Source organism: Porites lutea, chromosome 4 (assembly GCF_958299795.1).
Source record: "Porites lutea chromosome 4, jaPorLute2.1, whole genome shotgun sequence".
NCBI lineage: Eukaryota > Metazoa > Cnidaria > Anthozoa > Scleractinia > Poritidae > Porites > Porites lutea.
Window position 1 is genome coordinate 29,915,992 of NC_133204.1, and position 26,537 is coordinate 29,942,528.

The window sequence follows — 26,537 nt, forward strand, 5'->3', positions numbered from 1 at the left end:
AAAAGTTTCCAAACCGGAATGATTTCAAGACATAGAGCTCAGTTAATACCAGAGTTTATCTTAGTTGCTTCCCAGGTTAAGAAAGATTCTGTTGCTTGGTCTGTTATCATTGTTATTGAAATACAACAAAGTTCATTAAAATTAAACCGTGAAATAAGCCCAAATAAATGTCAGGTTTTCGTTTTTAAACCTCCTCTCCACTGATAGAATAATTTTTTAAAAAATATCTTTTGAGCAAGAAACAACCTTAGGACTAAAAGTCGAGCGAGGCGAGTTAGGTAGAGATTGCATTCCTGGCAAACCTTCCTTCATAACTTTTGGATTTTAAGCCTGGGCGACCAAAAAAGACAGTTGTTGTCACATTATCAGTGTTACCAAATTTTAGCCATCGTGGTAAATGGTAAATGTTAAATGTTAGTTCTTTCGAGTTCTCAGCTGTTTTACCGCGTGTTTGTATTTCAACAGACGATGAAGACCATTTTCGTTTGGGGCTGTCTGATGGCAGCTATTTTCGCGCCTTGTTCGTCAGACATATACTTGCATTTTCCCCCAGGATCCAATAATCGACTAAACGGTAACCAAGACAACGTCAGAAACGCCAACAGACTGTTCGATTCGCAGGTAGTACTGCAGTTACATACTTTTTGCAAAATTCAGTGTCTCGTTAGCTTCCAAGACATTCAAAATGAGAGAAATACCTCGCCATAATTAAACTTTAGGCCAAACCCCGGTTCCCCCCTCACCATTCTACAGCGTAAATACCACCTGCCAGCGAAAGCGAAAATAATAAATTTACTGTGTTTGACTTTTGCGCCCAGAAATGGGCAAATCAGCCTTAAGACTTAATATCTAAAAGTTGAAATATTTTAAAAAGGATTCAATTCATCACCGATTAAGATCTAGACATAATTATGCCCTATTCTTCATAATAAAACTGAGTATCATCTTGGGTGCCAGAAAAGTCTTGTTTTCTTTGATTTGGTTTAACCTTTGTCTTCTTTTCTAGAATAATGGAAAGGCCGGGTACAACGTTGGAGACAAGCTGGACAGTAACCCAGGAGATAACATTCAGGAATTCAGACAGCTGCCAATGGTAATTAGCCTGATACAACAGAGTAACATAGGGAACAAAAGACGACGTTGAATTCCTTTTTGATCAGACGACTTTATCCGCCATCAGAGTAAAGTCAATTACTTCAATTATATACAGTTGGGAACTGAAATAGAAACACTCCAGTCCCTGTAGTAAGGTCTTCGCATTCATGATTGCTTTCGCGTGTCAGTTGTTGCTTGTTGTTCTTAATCGCTGGAGACGTTTCGGAAAATGTCCCAAACGATGACGTTTCGCAAAACGCCCCAAATTACGCTTGCTAACAAAAACTCAAAAATGCCCTTTCTTTTAATTTCATCCTTTTTCAAACGATACACCAGGAGTTCTACATGAGTGGATGTGACAAGAAAGCCAAAACCGAAATGGAAATCATGTGGACAAATCAACATGGAACCGGGCCGAAAACCGACGACAGGGTGGAGTCACAAGTCATCTTACAGTACATGTGTCAACCGTACCCGAAGGGAAAGATGACTACAAATGATGTCAACAGAGAATTCGAATATCACACCATTCGCAATGGCCAGACTATAAACACCCAACGTTTTGTAAATGGAGCGAGAGAGAATTCCCTCATCAGAAGAGATTTTGGACTCCACGAGCCTCTCAATTATTACCAAGCATATTTCCGCAGAGAACGAAACAAAGGTGAGAAGTTTATGTATACGCACTTTTGCGCTATAATGTATCTGATCATCAGCTGCGGCAATTTTCCTGACACTTATATATGTCCAGCAGTTAGAAATGGAAAAAAGAGGAGCCGGAAGAGAGACTGGTCTAAACATCCTGCCATTTTATAGTATCTCACATTTGAGGGAGTTTGAGTAACACTAAGGATAGGTAGCTCCGACAGCTGTGGGGTTCACTTCAAACACTACAATTAACTTGAATCAAAAGCTTCTCATATATACTTTTGAACCTTGAAGACTAGGATGTTATCTGATTTAGGACCCAGGGACAACCTGCAGCAGGTAAAATTACTTGCAGTTGCTAAATTCAACTTTTATTAGCCCCAAAACTGATTCTCGTTATTCTTAAACACTGAGAGCAGTAATTTTGCATCGAAATTTAACCCTTTGTGTTGGATCTTTCTGTCTCAACTCGTGCGCTTCCGTAATTGAAATCTCCATTAACTGAAACTTGTTTTAACTGACTACAGGTTTGTTTACCGCTGATCAAAAACTCAAAGGTGATCTGCCAATCCACACGAGGCAAAACCCAGCAGGAACGAGGAGGGGCCTGGAAGTACCTGAGGAGCGTGATTACTATCCATACTGGGGCCCCACCCCGTGGAATGACATTGCCATTATGGTCAGCGATCATAAAACATTGAATTTAATGAAGAACTATGTTAATGGTCCTCAATATGGCCAAAAATGTAAGTTTTAAGCTTACCTTTTGTTGGTAATTGCTCTATGGCGTTAACTGGCGCTGTAAATGGTAGTGAGTTTATTTACCGAAACATTTCCATAGGTGTGCAAGCCTTTATTCTTCTTACATAAACCATCTAAAAAAACATTCTTATTACTAGACAAAACAAAAAGCTGAAAGACGCCTAGATTCAAGAGTTTCTTTTGTGGAGAACCAACCCATTTCGGTTACAAAATATATACTTTTTCACTACATTGAAACGACGCGTTTTGACTTCGGTCTAATTTTTTAACCCTTAATTTGTCGCCTCATTTGACTCATCGTTAAAAAAAACGGTCAATTAAAAACTGATGATAATTGAAGAATTTTCAGTTCTTATCTTATCTTAGGCTGAATACTGACTCCGCCCTCAAACTTACCTTTCGAGACGGGCCCGGCCCTTCGATCTTCCTACATATAAAGACCTCTAGCTCGCACAGTACCTGAAAACCAATCCTTAATTGACCTTTTTTTCTTTAGATTTGTGTATTATGCCATCCACACTGGGGAAACAGACCTGCCCCAGAAATCATGCCAACAAGTTGGCCGAAAAATGTGTTGCCAAGTACATCACAGCAAAATCGTGTAAAGCAGCTGGTGGCACTTGGAAAAAGTTCATCACCAACTACGTGGAAAAAACGGCAGGAATTTTGAGCACCTGTCATGACCAGGGAGACATGAAGCTGGGAAGAGGTGTACCATATGAACCTCATAAGCTTTCACAAGGAGCTGACCAAAAGAAACAGTTTGTTCTCCTTCAAAAACTCCCGGATGTTATCTACGCGCCTTCCACTGTCGTTAATCATAACGGAATAAATATGGAGGGCAAGTTTTCTTCTTACAAGTGGAAAATTCCTTGTTTTCCAACCAACACAACACAACGCTGCGTTTTACGTATTAGGTAAGTGGTATGTTAGTAGATTTCAATACTGACGTATACTGACAACTTTGCGCATGCACTGAGACCAAATATATAATGGGAACATACGTATCATGCGGGCAAACAATGAGAGAGAGTTAACCAGAATTAATAAGATTTGATCTAGCCGTTTAATACAATGATTTTGTACTTTATTATGTAACTTGATAGATACAACATAACCAGTGATGATGTTCCCCGCGAGTTCAACGCCAGTGATAATGCAAGGTTAGTAAGCGCAGATTTTGTCATAGCAAATAAGCTTCAATAAAAATATAAAGCGCACAAAGCTATCGGAACGTTAACGCTGAATTTAAGTATTGAACAGCAAAGCTCACTACTACTGCTTATAGACAACTGTGCAAAAAAAACAGGAAGTTTTATTAATGGCGAATTTCGACCATGAGTTTGGTATTTACCATTTGCTTTGGTCCTAACTTCACTTTTTCAGTTTTTGTTGGATAACACTATCCACCGGACGAATCACTATTCATTCTCTGGGAAACCAATTGCGTTATCCACTGGACAGTGATTTATTTAATAGATAGCACTGTCCACTTGTGGAACACCTGGGGCCGATCAGTTGCCTTACAGCCTTCACAATAATTTTCCTAAAGCTCAGTCTAAGTAAAGCCTTTGGGAGTCCTCTCGCAGAGACTAGTGGTAAATCTCGCGGAAACTACTGAAATTGTCTACTATCTTCCCCAACCTAAATTTGCTTCCTATTTTTTACCGAACAACTCTTTTGGAAACATTTAAGATTTTCTTTTGCTTTTGTAGAGTTAAGAATAACCCGAAAACCAAGGCTGTTGATGGTAAAACCGATCTTCAGCTCGCCTTAAATACCGCCCAGGTTGGACGAACATTCCAGGACAGAAGTCACGTGATCATTCTTAAACCACGCAGTCTTCTTCCTGCCAAATACCAACATTCCAATATTTATTACATTGGAGGGATGGGTAAAAGAGGAAACATTGTACAGGTTTACTCCGCCATGGAATATCGCTTTATTCCTGAACGAATTTCAGTAACTACCAAAGATGTTATCTGCTTCGTATGGTCGGGTGAGTTTGGAGATATTCAAGAATTCTTTTAGTGTTAGGTTTTTGGGGTCAGCCGTATCTGATCTCTTTAGACAAAGATGTGCATTCATGAGAATTTAGTCTTTCTTACAGAGCCTGAGTTGACGAAGGTCTTTCAATGGACGGTACAGCGTTCGACCCTATTTTTTTGAACATCAATCGAAGAAGCTTTAAGAGCCAGTAGCCTTATATATTGCCACAATTGTAAGATCGTTCTTAAATTACACAATCAGCATCCAATCTCTCATTTTCATTGTATTTCATTGTATAGGTTCAAACAACAATCCAAACAATCGTGATGGACAAGGAAGAGCACGTAAGTTAAATGTTTCTATTAAAAATCAATTCTAGCTAATTTTGCGACTTCGGATTTGTTTTAGTATTTGACGTGGTTGCATACTATAAATGAGAGTTGTAGCCAGTGGCTGCGGACCTCGAATGAGAATCAGGCCATAGATGTTTCTCGCACAATGACGTCCCGGCGGCCGTGTCGACAAACGGCAGCCATGTTGGTGCCCAAAAAGAGGCCCGTATGGAATAAACTTTTTTCTCATACAAAGCTTTTTTCACCTAGATATTTGGATCAGGCTTTGATATATTGGGCTCGTAAAAGTAGCACTGAATTTTGCCAATAGCAGTCCTCGTATTTCTTGAGGAAATTATGCCCAAAATTCTACCAGTATTTTTTTTCTTTTTTAATATGCTAACTCGTATAATACAGATAATGTGCCACCTAAAATTTTTCTTAAATCTGACGAAAATGCCACCATAACCGTGCAACATTTGGGTCAGATACTCTGTAGGTAAATGATGAGACACCTATGGTCAAACAACAAAATAATGTATTCTCTTTAGAACAAGAAACTATAGAGCGTTTTTACTTCACATCGCGGCGGCCATGTTGGCGTACCAAGACAATCCTGTGGGAGTTGAACTCTTTTCTTATGTAAAAACTTTCTTTTGTTGCAATAACTGAAATTAGCATAGATGCTGGCCACGTGAGTGAAAACGTTCTGTATATTCATGGGTCACATCCGGTGAGACCCAGGCTGTTCAGCAAATGGTCCCATGGCTCCCATGCATGTGGTACAAAGCAGGATGACTTAAAAAATGACCTGCAACATTGGCCTAGTGCTAGTGCTAAAACCAAGCCAAAAATTTAAATTACACCAACAGCAGGTCTAGAAGTGTTTCTGAAAACGATGAAAATTATGCTCATAAAAATGATGAATAATGCCAAAACTCTTGTTTGCACATGGAGCCGCTGATAACAAGAATGAAGACGATATGCTGTTATGTACTTCATTTGGCTTCGTCTCCAAATTTGACGAACTGTTTTGTTTGCACTTCAGGCACAGATCGCACTAACGTATGTTGGGTAAAGGAAGGATGCAGTTCTCTCCAACCCAAAGCTTGCTCCAGCTTGCCTCTTGATGTCGTTGATCACGTGGACCGCGAATTTGACGCCAAAAAAGTCAACCTTCACCTCAACACAGGTTGTTACACCGGTGACAAACTGCAGGCTCAGCTTGATAACGCACCAGCCTCCTGTAATCCGCCATGTTTCCGCATCACAAAGCCTGGGGAGTACTGTTATATGAGCACGCGCAATAACAACTTTTCCAACCGACGTCACATGGGACAGATTACAGTCACCCGTGTCGCATTATCTTCGTAATAAAACTCTACTCTATTATTGTTCTCTTAATGCACATGGTTTCGAATACTTGGTAACATTAACAATATCATGAGTGTAAGTTAACTTGGTTTGGAAGAATTTATTTGTTGTGAACGTTGTGATTACTACAAAAAGATGTCCAATTTGTTGCCTTGAACTGAGCTACAAGCGCTGAATCTGACAGCTATAACTGAAGGACTAATTATCGCCACTTTTTAACAAATAGTCCCGGGCGAATATAGTCGGGAATGATGTAAGAATTACAGGCTATAACTATCCGGCATATTCAATAAAAGTACCTTAATTGCAATTGAATGCTTTAATGCTCCTACTTGTACAAACGATATATTTAATGAGAATGCAGTCGTGACACAACTATCCTTCTAAGCTCTAGTTGACTTTTAGGAGTAGAGGAAAGAAGGTCAAAGAATATATCGAATCCTAACGAGTTTTTTGATGGCGGTTGTGTCAATTTTAAGCTTTTAAAAACGGTCCATAATTCCTCTATGAGTTTCTGTTTGAAAACATTGCCGGGAACATAAGCAAATGAAAGGGACTTTAAGGTTTACGATATCTTTTAAAACATTTGATCATGAATATTTAACACTTATTATAATTATTACAAAAACGGAATATCTTTATAACCCACTGAAAACCATCGAAGACTGCAACGAGAACTGCTGTGAAAGTAATTTTTTGTGAGGGCGTTTGCAATGATGTTTAAGTATTCAGTTGGTTTGTCCTAAAAAGAGCAAAATGTTTTCTAGCATCGATCATTCTCATCAGTACCTTAGCTTCTTAACAAAATTCAACATCCAAGAATAAAAAAGCTCAAATACAATATAAATTTTTTTGACACAGAAAGGATCTCTTGTAGTAAACGTTAAAATACGAGTAATTGAAACTGACTCATTACGTTGAACTTGAATAAGACGTGTTAAATTGCGGAGGAGCGTTTTTAAATGCGGAAAATTAAAAGTCTTGGCCAAAAATAGACAAACAAAAATAGTGATAATAGTAATAATACGGGATACTTGTCTCAGGATTGCGGAAAATTGTTCAGGCTTATAAATCTTCTGACCGGTAAAGAGAGTATCCAAAAGAATGTTTATTAAATAACCGCAGGGAGTCGTTGTTTTTCATTAACCGGAGTCTTAACAAAAGAACATGTTTATAAAATTCTGCTCATTAGGGCCATTAACAACAAATAAACAAGTCCAAGGGTTTTTTTGTAGCCTTCGTTGTGGTAGGCGCAAAATATCAGGAGAGGGAGAAGGGTCGGGTGACAAAAATTCCCTCTTTTGTTTTTCCTCTTCCCCCATCTACTTTAGATGGATGTGTGTTGGTTGATCATGACGTTATGCAATACAGCGGAAGGTCTATTTGAAGCACTCCTAAAAACTATTTATATCCCGTTCAGATATCTCACTTCAGGTGAACTTTGGTTGTCTCCAGTGTTTTAGGAATCTTTTCGTCTGGCAATTATACGGCGAAACCGTGACTTTGAGCTACACCATTGCCGGTCCGGTCGAGGACAAGGAGTAGCTGGCGGAGTCCTTCATTGGAAAAACCTAGGGGAAGTATTGTCCTTATGCCAAAATTTTCAGGAGAGATTATCTTTGAGCAATAATTGCACTGCCTTGGTAATAAAATGTGAAGAAACGCAAGTTGGAAGAATGGAAATGGTTATCCAGAGATTTTTGGGCTTTCTCGGGCTTTAGAGAATTTTAGGCAATATTTGCTCCTTCGAATGGTTGGTTGCCCCTGTTAGAAAAGTAAACACCAGCCCCAATAGCTATAATTAGGGAATAATCTGGGAATGATCTTTTAACGCTGAGCTTGTCTGAACTTGAAGAACTCATCAGTTTCAGTATTGAGGGATATTTTCAACAGGAATTGTATGTGAAAGTGGAAAACGCTCTTAAAATAAGTTTAAGGCAGTCTTATTTCAATACTTCACGTTGGGATCACTATATACATGACTTGCAAATGTATATGATAAAGATATTAGTATTGCAAAACATTTTTCAGGCTAAAAACGATCTTGCCCTTTTTTGCAAATTGCAGTTAAAATAGCAGCAGAAGAAGGCCTGTTTTCGATGAGTATTTTTTGTGAGCATCCACAGACGTGATCGATCAGTTTTTGATCTTCCCAGTAAAGTCTGATAACAGTTAACGTACGCTGTACATGCGGCTTAAAAAGAGATAAGAATAATAAAAATCCAAAGAACGTTCAATCAAAGCAATGGGGGCAATCGTGGAAAAAAAGGGTCCTTTTGGTTGTTCGAAAGAACAATTGGTCTTTATGGGTATATTTATTAACCTTATCATTTGGTTATTGTCTGATAAAAGTATTGTCACGTGCTGAGTTGGTGAAGCAGTTAAGTTAAATACACAAAAACGAGTTTGGTTAAATTGGTTCTAAATTCTGCTGGAATTTCTACTATTTGTGTAATATTTAATTCCTATTGCGTCACTAAAGTGGTGTACATATTCATTAACTTCTGTATAACTTAGCAAGAGAGATTGCAATTAAAAGAGTGAGTAAGGCTAATAGTATTTAGTTTAGTCACTGACCTGCACCCGGCACTTGCAGACTGCTGACGTCTATTTTAGATCTTGACGACTCTGAGCAACTGAAGACTTAAGTGGAGGTATGCTCTTATCGAAATTTTTACTTCTGCGTCGGTGTTTTTGCTGTTGTTAATTTAAAAGGTCATGTGCTTCTGTTCCTTTTATTACGAATACCACAAAAAGGGCGATTACAAATTGTGCACTAGATTACAGAAACCATTGATTTTTCAAATTCTATTGGCCCTAAGTAGATTGCAGACTTCAGTGAAAGACCAGTCACATATTAAATGCGGCCTGTGAAGCAAAGAACTTTTCACCGAGACCTAGATTAAAGACGACTAGTTGGAAAGTTTGCAAGCATTCAATTCATTTGGTTCCTGCCCCAAAATTATATAATCTACTGCCAAAGCATTTGAGAGACTTGCTTCCTTTGTCCAGTCTTGGTAATCTGGAGACTTACAAATGTTATGCTAACTTACTCAGATGCATGCTTATTGCACAAACTGCATTTTATATAGTACTTAATATTTGTCACTTCCTTTTTATCAATTACACAATATGCTACCATACTAGTTTTAGATTTGACGCCCTTACTGGTATTTTTAATAGATATGAACATAATGATGTAAAGTAGTGGTCGTACTTTTTAAATGTTTTTTTAAATTTGTTTTTTGTTTTTTATTTAATTTCTTTTTTTATTTTTAATTCAACGACTAACCTGCTCTGTTAAGTTTGACACTTAAGTATAGGTAGCTAAGATGTATTCAGATTGATGGCCAAGAAGCTTGAAGACAGTACAGTTTAAAATGAGCAATTAGTTTCCTTTCATGTTTTTCACCTCTTTTCTCTTTTTTAAAGAATTTTATTTAACACAACTCTCCACTACACAAGTCAACTTGAACACTCTAATCGTTGATTGCAGTTAAATTCAATTACCGCGCTCAACATAAGTTTAAAATGCTAGGTTGGTGCTATGTAACTATACTGTTAGTAGTTTCAGTTAATAAACGCTTCTTTCCTTTCTGTCATCGTTCAATTGAAAAGTTTTTAAAGACAGGTAATAATCGATTAGTAAAGATCATAGTGAAATAGTAATTTGAACTGTTTGGATTTAGACACTGCTGCCATGAGACGTTTTTGTTAAATGTTTAGTTTTGTACTCAAAAAATTTTCAACTCTGGCCCTTGTGAAATATACAGCTATGTGAGTGGAAAACGACTGAAGATGACTTTTATAACTGTGCGTGGATGTCATGAAAACCATAGCGCAACCAGGCTTAGCTGCGCTTAGGATAAAGAGCTCAAACACCCGCTTTAAATCTAAACGCATCTCAGTAAGTGCTTGCTGAGAGCTGTGTTAAAATAGTTTTGAATGCGCAAAAACGGCTTTGCACAAAGAAGACCTGAATAGAAAAAAATTTTAATAATAGACTCGCGGGATAACCGTTTATTATGGACTTCTGGATTGCGAAAAATTGTTTTTGCTTATGAAATTTCTGTCCGGGAGAGATATGTCAATAGGAAGTTTATTAAACAGCCGCAGGGAGTTTGTTTGATTTGGATGAACACGAACAGTTGGAGAAAAAAAGGCATGTTGTTGTACATCGATGTATAACAAAAGCGTTTTTGTTACGCAGTGGATCGATAAATAAAAATAGAGCACAAAGTGTTCTAAATAACTTTAAAATAACTTTAAATCTGACGGTCACAAGAAAAATATCTAAACATGCTGGACCACATGGGTTTATTAGGAGTAGGCGGAAAATATGGTCTGATGAAAAAGATTGACCCCTAAAATAATGCTCTTGAAATAATTAGCTTTCTCGGTTAATGATAGCGATCACTGGCGATGTAATTGATTTAATGAATGAAGTGGTAATTCCAATCAATTGCGTTTTTCTTTCCTTCCATAAGCGTAGGAAATGAAGAGCATTTTCGTTTGGAGCTGCCTGATGGCTGCTCTTATAGAACTTTGCTTGTCAGACATATACCTACATGTTCCACACGGATCAAACAATCGACTGAATGGTAACCAAGACAACGTCAGAAACGACGCCAGACTGTTTGATTCACAGGTAGGACTATTCTGATCTTTGTTGCATATCTTTCATTCTCTCTTGCTTTAAGCATGTAGTATGTTATATTTCGGAGTGGGACATTATGTTCATATCCGACTGCTGCACGGACGGCCTCTCAATACTCACTAATGCAAGAAAAAAAACTGAAAAAGAGAAATGGAAAGAAATGAAAGAGAAAAGTAAAGTATATCTTTTTTTCAGCTCAAGATGTTGCCAAAATCTCCTAATTATTGTTGTTTTGTGAGAGCTCTAAGTTTTTCTCTCCTTAAAATAAAGTCTAAAGCAGACAGAAGCTTAAAGGCATGTTCACCCTAGATGCATTGCGCGCCCTGTACTCCAGAAAAAACATTTCGCGTAGTTGAAAATCGCTGCCTTTAGTGTGTAAAGTCAATCTTTGTTAGTCTTCTACAGTTTGCTAAATCTGGTTTAAAAGAAAGTCTCAACAAGTTCTTTTGGTATTTTTCTTTACATCTTTTTGGATATTTTGGAATGGTATCGAGCCTTTTTGTTTCTGTGAGTGTTTGTTTCACTGCAGCTCTTTCGATGTCGGCTCCATCGAAACGAACGGTTGGAAGCATGGTTGGAAGACCGCGTCGACGGGGGTCGCCGAAGTACATTCGTCTCCGTGAATCCGCTTTTTTAATCCCTGGAGAGATGGGAAAGAAACTCTTGGCTGTAGATTCTACAGACAGCGTGTTTGCCGAGTTCCTTCTACATCGAATGTTCAATTGTAAACAAAGGTCCCGTTGAAATCAGTTGAAAGCAAAACAAGAGAGTCAATCTAACATGAACAGTGCTTTATTTAATTTAACCTATGAAGCGAGTGATATCCTTAAATCCGTAAACTTATCGTCTGGCGTATCACGATTAAAGCCGGCTCTAAAGTAGCGAGAACTCTTATTAGCAAACCAATCCTTAGCAAAACCTAAAGAAAGTGTAATCAGGGGCACCCAACGACAATTTTCGGAAGAATATCTGTTCGGAAGACGATTTGAGATCTAGAATTTTCGAAACATTTGTTGTAAAATTTCTTGCTTGCCCGTCTCTCCTAGGATTTTCGAACATCTAAAAAATGGTATAATTGCCTATTTGCAACGGATTTTTACCCTAAAAAGGTCACCTAGAATTTTCGGGACCCTTTTTCTGGCTGAAATTTTCGAAAAGGTAAGTTTTGATCCCTATAATTTTCGGATCACTAGACTTTCAGCTAGGAAACCCGAACAGATGAAAATTTTTTAGGGGATAAAAATATGCCTATATCTACCGTTTAAATACTAAAATACGTTTAACAATGCTATGTTTAAGTGGTTTTGAACTATATTCTCGTTGGGTGTCCCTGTGTAATACAGCGATTACAGCGATTACAGACTGTATGCAGTGCTGATTCGGCGCTTTGCAAACACAACTTCTCGCTTATTCTTTCGAGAACACATACCTAAAAGCTTCCTAAGAATTAACACAAAATAATAGATTGAGGAATCAAAACATTTCACAGTCGAATCGGGCTTCAGGAAAACCTCACCTGGTGCTTAGACGTTTCGTAATTTATGACCTTCATTGTGTTCATCGGACTGAACAAGGCATCCATATGCATTCACTACCAGTTTAAATTTTGAGGTGCTTTCTTCCTCCATTTGGAAAAGAATTAAAAGTCTTACTGGCCTCTTTGATACTGTCTCTCTAAGCTTCGGTCAAGCGTGAAAAAAGCTGCAATTGTAGTCTCCCTCGCAGTCGTTTTTAGTATCGTCACGCAACGCTCCTCAAAGTGGAAGCCAATCAAAACACTGCATTTGACAAAAGAATCGTTTCAAAACAAAAACACAAGCGCGCAAAGCCGTTTGGGTGAACATGGGCCTTTAAAGGAAGTGTTTGTGTTTGTGTCAAGCCAGTCTGTGAGATTGCCTGTTAGTCTTTCGCCCAATGTAATTTATAACATATCCATGACAGTCTTGGATTTTGGATTCTACTCCATGGATTCCGGATTCCAGGTACTGGATTCCTTATTTTTTGTCAGTGGAACTTGGATTCTGGATTCCTGATTCCTTTAGCTGTATTCTCGATTCCAAAGGCCAGAATTCCAGATTCCACAAGCAAAACTTTCCCGGGGCGTTTTGCTAAGATTTCCCATACCAGCACATGAAAATTGTTAGAAAAAGATAGATAATTCAGTGGGGGCAAACAATAGATCCTTTATCTTCTTGGCTCAATGCCTGTAAATGTCCCTTACAGTTATCACGAATAACGGCGGTCATTTTAGGATTTAGCGGCGTGAAGGGTACCAATCCTGAAATTTTACCCCCAAACGTGTACGACGAACAACCCCACTTATTTGCTTCCGGCAAGAGAAAATGAGGAAAGAGAGTGAATCCATGTGCCCATGATAATTATTTGAGATCTATTATTAGTTTGGCCAAAGTTCTGCGAAGGCCATTGTTGTTTGTTATTCCCCTGACCGTCGGATCAATATCACCAGACTCTTCTCACTACCCCTTTCTTCTCTGATTGACGTCAGCCAGGAGGATCATGTTCCCCGTCGGCGGGTACTCTCCCCAGATTTTTCCATGTAGAAATCTTTTGACTAGTCGACGGAAGTGATCGGACCCGATTACCCAGAAACCGGTAAACATCTAGTGATACCAACTTCGCAGGTCATTTTTCTTTCTTGCTGTGTGATCGGTAGTGAAATGTTTAAAATAACGTGACGACATTCTAACAACCAATAAGCTGTCCTCCTTAAAATAACCTCACAACATGACACAGAACGAAGAGTAGATTCAAATAATTTTTATAGGAAGAGGACCTTGTAAAACCTGACTCGCTGTTACTACCGATGAACTATTCAAGAAGGTCAAACATTTTAGTGAAAGATTACAACTGTGTCCTTACGCTAACGTACGAGGTTTCTCATATTTATACACGTAAGTAAAAACAATATAAACACCATATCTTAAGGCGATCCAAAACGCTGGTCGACGTATTAAAAGCATTCTTTTCTCTTTTATAGAATAATGGAAAGGCTGGGTACAATGTTGGAGACAAGCTGGATAGTAACCCAGGAGATAACATACCTGAAATCAGACAGCTGCCAATGGTAATTATAACTAGAACTAGTAATAACCAAAGGTTACGGAGTGCGGGCGACATTGATCGAAGGTCAAAACGCTTTTGCTCCAGCGCTGTGCTTTGCGTAAGTTTCACGTGACAGATGGTCAAAACACGCGTGATCGGATTGCGTTCTGTGCATTCTATACATTCCATAGTGGAAGTCCAAACGAATGCTGGCCACATAGACGCGTGCGTAATTGTAATAACAACCTGGAGTTAGGATTGCGGGCTCCTCTTGTCGCCCGCAATTAAATAATAATAATAATAATAATAATAATAATAATAATAACAATAATAATAATAATAATAATAATAATAGAGGTTCACACTAGATTGATTGAGGTAAGAACGAGTGGATGGGTGCCTGGTTAAAAAGCTGGCCTGGTGTCTAGATATTAAGGAGCTTAAGCAAAGAGGCGCGTACGACGCGACAGCAACGAAAACGTCAAAAAGCGACAAAACAACAACGCTCTTTTTTGCGCATTTAATTTTGCCGTCGTTTCACGACTACGACGTGAATGTGCTTAATTTCACGTTTGAGAGGGGGCCTTCAATCCTGGGGACCGAATTGAAGTATACTGACTTAACTGAGCCTTTGAGGACGTAATTCTCCTTGAGCTTTGTTTTCCATAAAATCGTCGGTTTTTCAAGGAAATAGTCGCAGATAACGATATTAACGAGTTCGAGCAACGACGAAGAGGACAAAGAAAACAGCCATAGGTTTAATAAGCTAAATGACTAGCAGCACACTTTTTGGCGGACTCCTTTGCACAGTTTACGTTGTTAAACTTGATCGCAATAGTATGCGATCGTCGATTTAATCTCTGAGGTAATCGTTTTATCCGACTAAGCAACGTACCCTTACTGACTGTAAGTTGTCTAAATCGATTATTTATTACAAATCATACTATTGTATCAAGGTTCTCGCATTAGTTTGAGAGTAATGTCTCATAGACGTTTTAAAATAATTTATCAGGAGTTCTACATGGGTGGATGTCACGAAAAAGCCAAAACCGAGGTCGAAATCATGTGGACAAATCAACACGGGACAGGGCCAAAAACGGACGACTGGGTGGAGTCGCAAGTCATCTTACAGTACATGTGTCAGCCGTACCCCGAAGGAAAGATAACTTCCGCAGATGTGAATGTAGCCTTTGATTATCACACCATTCGTAATGGTCAGACACTTATCCAACAAGCATTTGCACCAAACGGAGCTCGGGAACATGCTTACATCAGAAAGGACCGTGGCCTTCATGAACCACTCAGTTACTATCAAGCTTACTTCCGCAGAGAGCGAAACAAAGGCAAGTATACTCTTTAATTGTGTACACTTTCAGGGAGTTGATAAAAAGACTTGGTTGGTGTTGTGTCAGATTGCTCTATCGGAGGTTATTGGGGTCCTTATAGTTAAGGAGGCCATATTGGTGTACCCAAAACGATGGAACTGCGGCCACATTGATGTACCAAAAAATCCGGTGGAGAATGAGTTCTTTCCCTCGTAAAAATTTCTGTTGTTCCAAGAAACTTGCAAAGCTGTTGACGATAACTTTTTCGTCGAAACTGCGTCAAAATTTGTCCCCCAAAAGGTTCTCACAGCACAAACTCAGTGTCATGCTCATCTTCGAAGAGGTGAAACCTTCAACGCGTTAGCGTCCACTTGTGCCCTTATTTTGGCACCTGCATCAGAAAAATACGAGCTTGAATAAGCCATGTGGACATGAGATTCATTTGAGTCAAGGGAATTGTCTCCATGCAACCTAACCTAAATTATCTTGTTCAAAAGGTTTGTTTACCGCTGACCAGAAACTCAAAGGTGATTTGCCAATCTACACAAGGCAAAATCCAGCAGGAACAAGGAGAGGCCTGGAGGTACCTGAGGAACGTGATTACTATCCATACTGGGGCCCCACCCCGTGGAACGACATTGCTGTCCTAGTCAGTGATAAAAAGACTCTGGAATTAATGGAGAAACACTTTAACAACTCTCATTACGGCTACAAACGTGAGTATGTGCCAGATCGAGTTATGCTTGAACATGTTAAAAGCTGTTTATTTAAACATGGATAAAAATTTTTAATCCTACATAAAAGAAGCTTGCTGATTTTTGACTACTACAAATTTAGCACAAGTGATAGCACAAGCTGAATCGTTGGTTTAATTCTTTGCCAACGCCAGTCTGAAACTTCTTTACATGGTTAAACCTGGTTTAGTCGAACGGGTTTTGTTGCTGTGAATAGAAAACAGAGTTTTTAAAATGACTTACACACTATACAGGCATTCTGTAGTTGAGAAAGTAGTGATCATCTTATAAGGAAAGATTACGCAAGGCGACTTTGCCGACCCCAACCCCGACCTCAGAGGAAATTCAAAGATTTCAAAAGTGGAAGTTATGTTGTCTGCGATAGAATGCGCCATCTTGCCGACTTCAAAGATGCTGGTCTTGCCTAGGGTACTGTTGATTCAGCTCTTCTGTTCAGTCTAAACAGTTCAATACAAATAACGCTTTCTGCACGAACTTTCACGGAGTTGCCATCCCTAATAGCTATTAAGTGCGGATCACTGTGAACCGCTTTGTGCTCGAACAGAAGCGATATCAGGAGGCCTTCTTTTCTCTTATTCTTCTTCCAAACAAAGTCCCGGACTTGAAAAACTATCTCTACCACTTAATGATGATTCCCTTCCTAAAATCACACGTATGAAATCTTTAAGTTCTTCTAAAGCGTTATGGTGGTTCACTGACAGAACAAGAAGGTTCAATTTTGATGTAGTTAATTTATCTTTCGTAAGTAATAAAGAAACCTGAATATTGCCTAATCTTTTTGCAGACATGTGTATTATGCCATCCACGCTGCCTGGAAATTTACACTGTCCTCGAGAACATACCAACCACATTGCACAACAGTGCGTTGCTAAATACATAACTGCTAACACTTGCAAAGCTGCAGGCGGTAGATGGACAAAATTCATCACAAACATTGTGGAGCGAACCTCTGGAATTTTGAGCACTTGTCACGCTATGGGCGATATGAAGTTGAGAAGAGGCATTCCTTATCAGCCTCACAAAGTGTCCCAAGGAGCTGATGAACCGGTGCAGTATGTGCTCGTTCAGAAACCACCCGACGTAATCTACGCTCCGTCCACGGTCGTAAACCATAACGGAATAAATATGGAGGGCAAGTTTTCTTCTTATAAGTGGAAAGTACCCTGCTTTCCTACCAATACAACACAGCGCTGCGTGCTACGTATAAGGTAGGAAGTGTACGGCCACAGACCTTATTCTCATCATGTAAGGAAATCTGGATTCCGGGGAGTTCCGGGATTTTTGTGCTTGTGGAATCCGGAATCCTGGTCTTTGGAATCCGGAATACAGCTCAAGGAATCCAGAATCCCACTAATGACTGGAATTCAGAGTCCAAGTCCCATTGACAAGGACTGAAATTCAGTATTTCGAATCCGGAATATGGAATCCAGAGTCTGTCTTGGATTCCACATGAGGTGACCTTATTCGAAAATCCAAAACCAAGACCAAGTTTTGTGAGCCCGCGAGACTGAGCACCCCACCCAAACCCTTGTTTTCACAAAAACCGCTGGACGCCACAACCTGGTTGGTCATTGTTATCTGAGGTCTTCCACCTTATTCACGATACCTGCCATCTTACACGCTCTTAAGGACTGATGGGATAAAAATATAGCTGTCAAAACTCGGTTGCCATGGCAACGTCAATGTTGACGACGACTTAAAAATGTTCCCAGATAGGACAAACCGCTAAGTTTGGTGGTCATAGCTTAAAACGTTTTGGAAATGTTTAACTTTTTCGCGAGGGAGGCTCCAAAAGCTACCCCGGTCCGAATAGGGTGAAGAGATATCATCACCAACCAAAACCCACAGACGAAAATACAAGACGCCGAGCGCTTTTTAAAATTTTTATGATAATTAAAAGACACTGTTAACAGTGTCTATATTCATTACTAAGTGAAATGAAATCATAATCAAGTCTTGGTATGTTAAGTCCAAGAAAGTACTGCTTGACAGTGGCTGACGTTTTGACAACCTATTCGGTTCTCATCTTGAGATTCAAAGTGAGTCGTATCACGTCAGTTTTTTTTTCACTCTGGTTATTGACCTGGTTGCTCAATAAATTCGCGGTGTTGTTGGTCTTCTCTCAGTTCGGTCATTTTAATATTAGTCAAATTGTAGGTTGTTTACGATAGAATGATAATTCCATGACCATCCAGTGTCTATATTACCAGTGCATTTGCCCAAATGATGGAGTTACACTTTTTTGTAGGTATAACATCACCAGTGATGACGTTCCACGTGAATTTAATGTCAAAGACAACGGAAAGTAAGTGAAACTGATAGATTTCCTTTCCTTGTCCTAGTGCGATTCTTACGCCCAGCATGGCTAGCCTGCGAAAACATCCGTTTCTCCTCGCTCTTCGCTGCTGGGGGCGTTTCGCGCGAAACCTTCCCAGCAGCGAAGAGCGAGGAGAAACGGATGTTTTCGCAGGCTACAGCATGGCACTTCTGTACTTTTGACCACCTGTCTGAAAGGCCTATTGCTCTTTTAAGGAAAACGGCATGCACATCATTAGAGACTGAATCTTTCGACAACGCTCCTGCCAAGCGGTTACAAGCTATTTCACTTTTGTTCCCTCTAAGGTTTTATGTACATCCAAGAATATTCGAAAATTTCAAACATATCAAAATTCAATGGTAGTAATGATATTACTAATTGTACGGGTTGTTTACAGGTGAATTTCTACCAACACATCTACGCAAGGGCCGCTTTCTTGTCTCTGTGGACAGCCCATAAAATCAAATGCTCGTAGTTCCCAATTTGATTTGTAAACCACTGAAGCCGGTATTTCCTCAATATACAAGTAAAAGCAATTTATCCGGCGGCAACTTTCCACAGACGGTCCTCATTAACAGTAATTTCTGACACTCTGTAGGGTTGTTTTCTTCTGTTTGCCTTGTCCAAGTGCGTTTTTCTTTCTTTTTTTCTGATCGACGTGACAAGCCACGGCCCCGTGAAAGAGCCTCGGTTGTCATTAGGTTGATTTAGCCACAGAACGGGAACGCCAGATGACGACGGTGCGCGCAAATCAAACTGGCCTCGGTTGTTCAAAGGCTGGATAGTGCTATCCACTGGATAGTGATTTATCCGGTGGATAGGACTATCCATCGTTTGAACAACCGGGCCGTGGCAACAACTCGCTTGACCGATAGCAGAGCGGCAAATTGGTCACAGGAAGTCGCGTTTAGTCCTTTTCGCGTGCTTTCCCGTCGTCAACTGACGTTCCTGTTCTGTTGCTAAATCAGCCTATTTACTTCTATAGTCGTGGAAACTGTTACATGACCACCAGAAAAATCTCTCCTTCCCATCTCCGTCTATCGTGATAGCCAAATAACCTCTGGAACACATATTTTTACGTAGATCTATCTTAAAGTGATTGTCTTTGCTCTCACAGAGTTAAGAACAACCCGAAAACTAAAGCAACTGACAGGCAAACGGATCTTCAGCTCGTCCTGAACACAGCTCAGGTTGGACGAACATTCCAGGACAGAAGTCACGTGTTCTTACTTAAGCCACGGAATCTTCTTCCCGAGAAGTACCAGCAATCCAACATTAGATACATCTTTGGAATGGGAAAGAGGGGGAACATTGTCCAGGCGTATCCCGCCATGGAATATCGTTTCTTCCCAGAACGCGTTTCTGTTACAACTGATGATCTAGTTTGTTTCGTTTGGTCCGGTAAGAACTACTCCCAGCTAGCGGGACTAATAGGCCACTTTAGATTTCCAAAATCCCTCACTTTCAAAATGAGGTCAAGTTTTATTTGCATGAGAATGGAAAATCATTTCCATATCAAAAGCTGAGCACTTAACCTTGTTTTGATACAGAGGCCTGGGGGAACTCGGAAATGGCCTATTAAGTTAGTCCCCTACGTAGCCGTTACTGTCTCGTCACAAAACGCGCGTTACGTGACAAGACCTGCGTGACTAACTTGGGCTGTATTCACACAATACCGGTGCCAACACGAAAAGTGTGAAAAGCGCTGGAAACGGCCCGAGACTGTAGCAAGTCGTTCACACACATTGAACATCGTGCCGGAGCGGTTGGCCGAGAGGGTTTGGCGAACTAAATCCCAGTCCTCACTCCTGAATTTTTACTTCCGTTTCAGTAGTTTCCATTCCTTGCCCCTACTTATTTACTTCCGCGACGGTCCGAATACCTGTTCACACTGCACCAAAGTATGGCACAGAGCCTATCCGATAGAGCAATTTTCGTATGACCTTGAAATTTAAACCCGCGAAGAAAACAGAAACAACAAACGAACGGAAATAGAGCGATTTGATTGGCTTATAGAACGGATACAAACGCCCGCGTTTGGTTGGTTAAGCGAGCGCTCGGATCAAAAAACTTCATGCCCGAGAACTTTCTAGAAATCAACCGATACTTCGCTTTGACGTCATACTGCAACATGATTGGCCAATCGAGCAATGCCTTCTCCATATTAGGATTTTCTTTGGCGGGAGAACGAAGACTCCATGTTTTGATCCTTTTATCCATTGGCTTATAAAACAAATAGACTAAAGAACACTTACAGAAACCATTTTTCAAGGTCGTACCAAAATCGCTCTATGTGACGCCCTGTGTTCGAGATCAGCGCGGCGCAGCTCCGCTCAGTCACAGAAACCTCGCCGAAATCACCGTTCCGTTGTGTTTGAACAGAAACCCTCTCCAGTATCATTTTCTAGGCGTAGCGAAAGCTATCCAGTATATATAGCGTCTACATAGACTTTAAAATCAGTGCTTATCAACTTTGGAAAAAGCACGCTGCAGTAAACACTTTTATTACTCTTGACTATACTGTTGTCAGTAGCATTTAACACCTGAAAAGGGTCTAAAAATCGCTTACTGTCTCGCTCCTCCTTCTTTTGTTTTCCAGGTTCGAACAATAACCCGAACAACGCCGGGGAAGGAAGAGCACGTAAGAAGCTTCCTAAATATATTTTTGATTTTGTGGTTTTGGTGGAGAGTCAGGGGAGGGAAAGAGAAAGGTACATGGTTGATACCCTAATGTAAAAGCAGCCCTGCCTCATTTTTTTAAGCCCACTCAGTGGTTACAATAGTTTTAAAAAAAGAGAAAAACGGTCAATGTTATTTCTTAACATTTTTAACTGGGCAGCCTGTTGCGAGCCCAGTTTCTAAAATGGGTTTCATTTTTTTTCGGGGGGGAGGGGGTGTATTTTTGGGACGTTGTAGTGGGCGGGGTGCACCGTCTGCCTCATCTAATCATTCACGGCACTATTTCAGAGAACTATCTACAAGGTTAACGTAATAGAGTTCCTCCCCCGGGATTTAAGTCGTGAAAACGGACAACCTTTGACCTTATGATTGTTTAACATGAGGTACTTACCCATATTAAGCGAAGGAAGCCATTAAATGAAGATGTGTTTGAAGTTAGCGTACTGCGCGTTTTCATCGTCTCCTTCAAAAGATTCTACGATGAGCACCTTGTGGGGTTTTTCTTCACTATTTGTTGAAGTTTAAACCTTTGGATGATTTTTTTCCCGTTCAAAACGTGATTGCAAATCTCTGTGTGTTTGTTGCTGGAGTGTGTGTGTACACCTATTGAATAAAGATTTCTCTCAAGCTGCCATTGGCACTTTTAATCAGTGCCATTTTCAAACGATGGTAGGCTGGGTTTTGTTTCCTTATGTTGAAGTTTAAATCGTTTAAAAAGTGACCGCCAATGTCTCTTTTTATCTTATTGCGGTTCTTGCTCAGTGTGTGAAAAGTCATTCCTTACAGGAAAGGAATGTCCTGTGGAATGTGCTCATTGTAGATCACCACGTAAAAAAAAATTATATATATTCACTAGGACAGTTAAAAAGGCTTTATAACGGAATATCAGGCAAAAACAAAACTTAAATTTCATTTGCTTTGTTAGTTTTAAGAACCAGAATTGAGAAATGTACTGCTTGTTATTAAGAGCGTTTTGAGCCGTAACAACAATTATAATTTTTGGAATTTCCAGTTAGGTCAAATTAGTCACACTATATTTTGGGGAGCAGAGGGATTGGGGGTGGGGTGCGTGAAAATAACGCTTCTTATTTCCTGCTTAGAATCGCTCACTTGCTTATTATTATTCATAAAGGTGGAATTTGAAAAGGTACTATACAGTCCCGACATAAAAATTGTACTCATTTTTCTCGTTATGAAGGTCTTCCAAAAGGGTACAATGTTCAAATGAGTAACTGTTTAACTCTCACATGAGATGCTACGTCACTCAATGGTCAGCGACGAGCCTGGTGGCCTAAGTGTGCAGCCACCCCTTCCCCCAGGAAAATTGGCAGCCCAGTTAAAATCGCCTTTTGGCAATTCTTGTTTTTCTTCATAATAATTTGATGGGGAATTAAAAGCCTGGTAAATAAATGAGAAAGATGTTTTTTAGTTTACTTCTTCCATCAAATAGAGGAGTTTGACGAATATTCCAGGACATGAAAATCAATGACTGAAAAATCATCTTTCTCATTTTTTTTCTTTACTTCAATGTAAATTAGTTCGGAGCTCACACACATGCAAATGTTTCCATGTGTGTTTCAGGCACGGATCGCACCAACGTGTGTTGGGTGAAGGAAGCATGTAGTTCTCTTCAACCCAAAGCTTGCTCCAGCCTGCCTCTTGAAGTCGTTGATTATGTGGATGAATTTGACGCCAAGAAGCTGAACCTTTACCTTAACACAGGGTGTTACACCGGTGATCCTAAAAGACTGCAGGCTCAGCTTGATAACGCACCAGCCTCCTGTAATCCACCGTGTTTCCGCATCACGAAGCCTGGGGAGTACTGTTACATGGGCACGCGCAATAACAACTTCTCCAACCGACGTCACATGGGACAGATTACAGTCACTGAACCTCCTGAGTAACAAAGCACGGCTTTCTCGGAGATCAGCGGCTCATGAATTTCCGAGATCGCAAGAAAATGGAAAAGCTTAGTTTGTGTCTAGGTTTTGTCACCACTGCTGGAGATAGAAAATGTAATAATCAATGACATTGTTGTCGCGCATCGTTGATGAGTATAAAAACTTCTCCAACCGACGTCACATGGGACAGAGATCGGCGGCTCAAGAATTTCTGGTTACACCCTTATTCTTTATTGTCACTGCGTAGTCATTAGCTTCCTAGCTATAACAGCTTGCACGTATTTATCATGGAATGTAATTTTAATATTTTCCTTTGTGCTGGGAAACCTCCTAAATAAAATCTACATTAAAAAAATCTCAGTGACACATTATGAGTAAATTACAGCTGTGTTTTACTCACCGAAGCGGCCCCATTTTTAAGCCTAAAACAGATTTTTCTGATTTACAGTGTAAAATCTCCACATTCAAGATGGTCTTGGAAACCTAGAGCCATAATAAGGCTTGCACAAAACCTATAAACACGTCTATCCTAACTTCAGAATTTCAGAATTCGTTGGTTTTGCGTTGTTTACTTCCGATTACTTGCAGCAGGCGAAGGGACTGTATTAGTGATTATACGTTTACATAAATATTTAGCGGGTATTCCCCAGTCCGGAATATCCCTAAATTTAAGGACAGGGCCAACTGGTCACGCGACACTTTTCAACCAATGAGAAGGCGCGCTTGTGTCTATCAACAAACAAATCAAAACATCGCCCCAGTGTTCAAAAATTTTCAAAACAGCGGACGGAGTCGGACAGAATCAGTCATCGTTTCGAGGCTCTTAGGCATATTTTTAAGACTTTTCATGAGGCATACACAATTTTTTTTAAGTGGAAAGTGTATCGGAAGCCATATTGGAAGTGTCTCGTGAAATATTCAGCACATTTTGTGGCTTATTTCTTCTTTTAAACAACGCGATGTATAGGCGAGATTTTGGTCGGTTTTCAAGGTCTATTATTTTTTCCATTCACAGATTTTTTACGAAGTTCTAGATATTTTTTCTCGATTGTCATATCGATTAACTTTTATTATGTTGAATGTGGGGATGGTAGACAACGTAGAATTTTGGTAGACAATTTTTGAATTCTGAGGTCCAAAACACCAACGTTTTCCACTCCCAGGTTTCTCAAAGAGCCGTGTTATTACATTTTTTTCGCATTAGAAGGAGCCTTTGCCTTTTTTCTTTTCAAGGCCAAAACAACTTTATTAGTATTATGGATATTCACGTCCAACATCTCGCCTCACTTTGCGAATTTGCGGGGATGAGATTGAAGATCATAAGCGCAAGGTAGATACTAACCGCTTTGTTTCTGAAATTCACCAAATCTGGAAAGATTTAATGTTGTTGGATTCTCCAAATGTTCATCCACCGTTAAAAAACATTCAACGAAAGAAGGAAAATTTCTATAAGGGGTAATCTCCGCCAAAATTCTGTTTCAAATTCCATTATGAAGAACCTGCAATTTGTGGTTCCATCATCAAAACCGAAATTAGACCAACAGAACAGAAATTACGAAGTTAGAACCGAAATTAAACTAACAGAACAGAAATTAACATAACCGTCAATTTCTGTTCTAAATGGGACTGGGGCTGTGACGACAGCGCTGACCGAGTGAAGCCCGGGGAAAACCACTTTAAAATGTTTTAATTTATGATTATTACCCTCCGCCGTATATATAATTCCAACATGGCTGCCAACGAGAGTGTGTTTCTTAGAAGTATTAGAGATGTTGTTGGAGAAGTATTGAGAGATCTGCCGGCTTCGGTTTCTAAAAGAGCATTTATCGCCTCGACTGGCTGCTAGATGGTCATCGTGGCAGACCTAGTTTATGAAGCGGTTTCGGGGTCAAACAAAACTTTATTTTATATGTCGTCTTGTCTACTTACTGTGTCGTCTTGTCTCCCTGTGGCTTTGTCTTGTCTATTTCGGGGATATCCTAAAATATCGACTGGATCCTGAACTGGACTTTGGATTCTGGGAAAAAAAATTACTCTGGAATCACCCTTCTCCCCCCACCTTTTAAAATTTTGTAGGAAAAGAACGAAAGTTTCAAGTTGGCGGCAAATGTTTGAAAAGCTTCGAAGAGTGAAATTTCTTACGATTACGTTGTCATTGAAGGATATAGAACTAGGACTAAAAATTCCTATGGAAAGCTTTCCTTGATTAATCTGCAATAGGTAGCTGGTTGAGAATATGCTTCTTGAAGTCAAAAGACCGCATAGTTTTAAGTACGGAACCAGGTTTTCTGCGGTGTACGAAAAAGGACACTGATCTATCTAGTACCAGATTGTAAGTGTGTCATGGTTAAGTTCTAAGAAGAACGTAGCATTCTGCTTAGCTATGTCTGAAAGACCGGTTTCGGAACCAAAATATTGGATCCTTTGTCATTTGGTTAGGTATAGCTGTTAACAAGAGCTCACCAAGAGAGGTAGTGCCGTAAACTAAACTTAAAGTCTGTTCTTTTCATGTAACATACAGAATCCAGCTAGTGATTGGTTCTTTAAACAAGAAGCTGATTCGATGATTTATCTGACCTGTGTTTGCGAGAGGAAAACTTGATCCTGTTTTCAGTTTCAAAGATGAACATAAAGCAAACAAGACTTCAAATATCATCTGTACAGATACTGAAATACAATTTCAGTGGGCTGTGCACAATATTATTCAATAGTCATGAAAACTATAACGCTACATACAATACATGTAGGTGTACTAGAAAATTATACAAAAAGTAACAATATAAAAAAGATGTTAACAGAACTCTAATAGGTAATAGAGGTCATGGAAGGAACAACATTTAATTTAACTATTATTTTTGCTAATATTAGAACATCAACGTCAACATACTACTCGCTTTATGATATGTCTCACTCTAGAACACATACAACTATAATTCCATTTCCAATTTTGTTACAAATTTTGGCTTCACCAGCTAAAAAATAGGAAAAATAGGAGGTTTAAGTTTAAAAATAGGAGAAAATAGGAATATGGTCAAAAAATAGGAAAAAATAGGAACTGGACACCCTGTAATTCTTTTTCCAAATCCAAAGTCCAGTCCAGGGTCCAGTCGATATTTTAGGATATCCCCGAAATAGACAAGACAAAGCTACAGGGAGACAAGACGACAGAAAAAATAGACAAGATGACATGACAAATCGGCAAGACGACACAACAAGTAGACAAGACGACACAGAAAATAGACATCGGGTTATTTTTGACCCCGATACCGCTTCATTATCTGGTAGCTAGGTCTGCCACGATGACCATCTAGCAGCCGGTCAAGGCGATAAATGCTCTTTTAGAAAACGAAACCCGCAGATCTCTCAATACTTCTCCAACAACATCTCTAGTACTTCTAAGAAACACACTCTCATTGGCGGCCATGTTGGAATTATATATACGGCGGAGGTTAATACTCATAAATTAAAATATCAGCGCTGTCGTCACGGCCCCAGTCCCATTTAGAACAGAAATTGACGGTTATGTTAATTTCTGTTTCGGTTCTGACTTGTTAATTTCTGTTCTAACCTCTTGATTTCTGTTCTGTTGGTTCAATTTCTGTTCTGTTAGTTCAATTTCTGTTCTCACTTTGTAATTTCT

The 26,537-nt window shown here is 39.6% G+C and overlaps 2 protein-coding genes across 2 annotated transcripts; both read left to right on the forward strand.

The window, feature by feature from the left end:
* Nucleotides 1-252: 252 nt before the first annotated feature.
* Nucleotides 253-6,437, forward strand: LOC140933256 (protein DD3-3-like). Its single transcript, XM_073382779.1, has 9 exons — nucleotides 253-621; nucleotides 1,007-1,093; nucleotides 1,432-1,759; nucleotides 2,271-2,489; nucleotides 3,002-3,422; nucleotides 3,612-3,668; nucleotides 4,221-4,504; nucleotides 4,794-4,838; nucleotides 5,875-6,437. The coding sequence occupies exons 1-9, from the start codon at nucleotides 412-414 to the stop codon at nucleotides 6,198-6,200; spliced, it is 1,977 nt and encodes a 658-aa protein (XP_073238880.1). The 5' UTR covers nucleotides 253-411; the 3' UTR covers nucleotides 6,201-6,437.
* Nucleotides 6,438-10,695: 4,258 nt separating this feature from the next.
* LOC140935291 (protein DD3-3-like) lies at nucleotides 10,696-23,114 on the forward strand. Its single transcript, XM_073384839.1, has 9 exons — nucleotides 10,696-10,848; nucleotides 13,856-13,942; nucleotides 14,933-15,263; nucleotides 15,743-15,961; nucleotides 16,785-17,208; nucleotides 18,249-18,305; nucleotides 19,435-19,718; nucleotides 20,917-20,958; nucleotides 22,578-23,114. Exons 1-9 carry the CDS (start codon nucleotides 10,696-10,698, stop codon nucleotides 22,898-22,900), a joined length of 1,920 nt encoding a protein of 639 aa, XP_073240940.1. The 3' UTR covers nucleotides 22,901-23,114.
* Nucleotides 23,115-26,537: the final 3,423 nt, after the last annotated feature.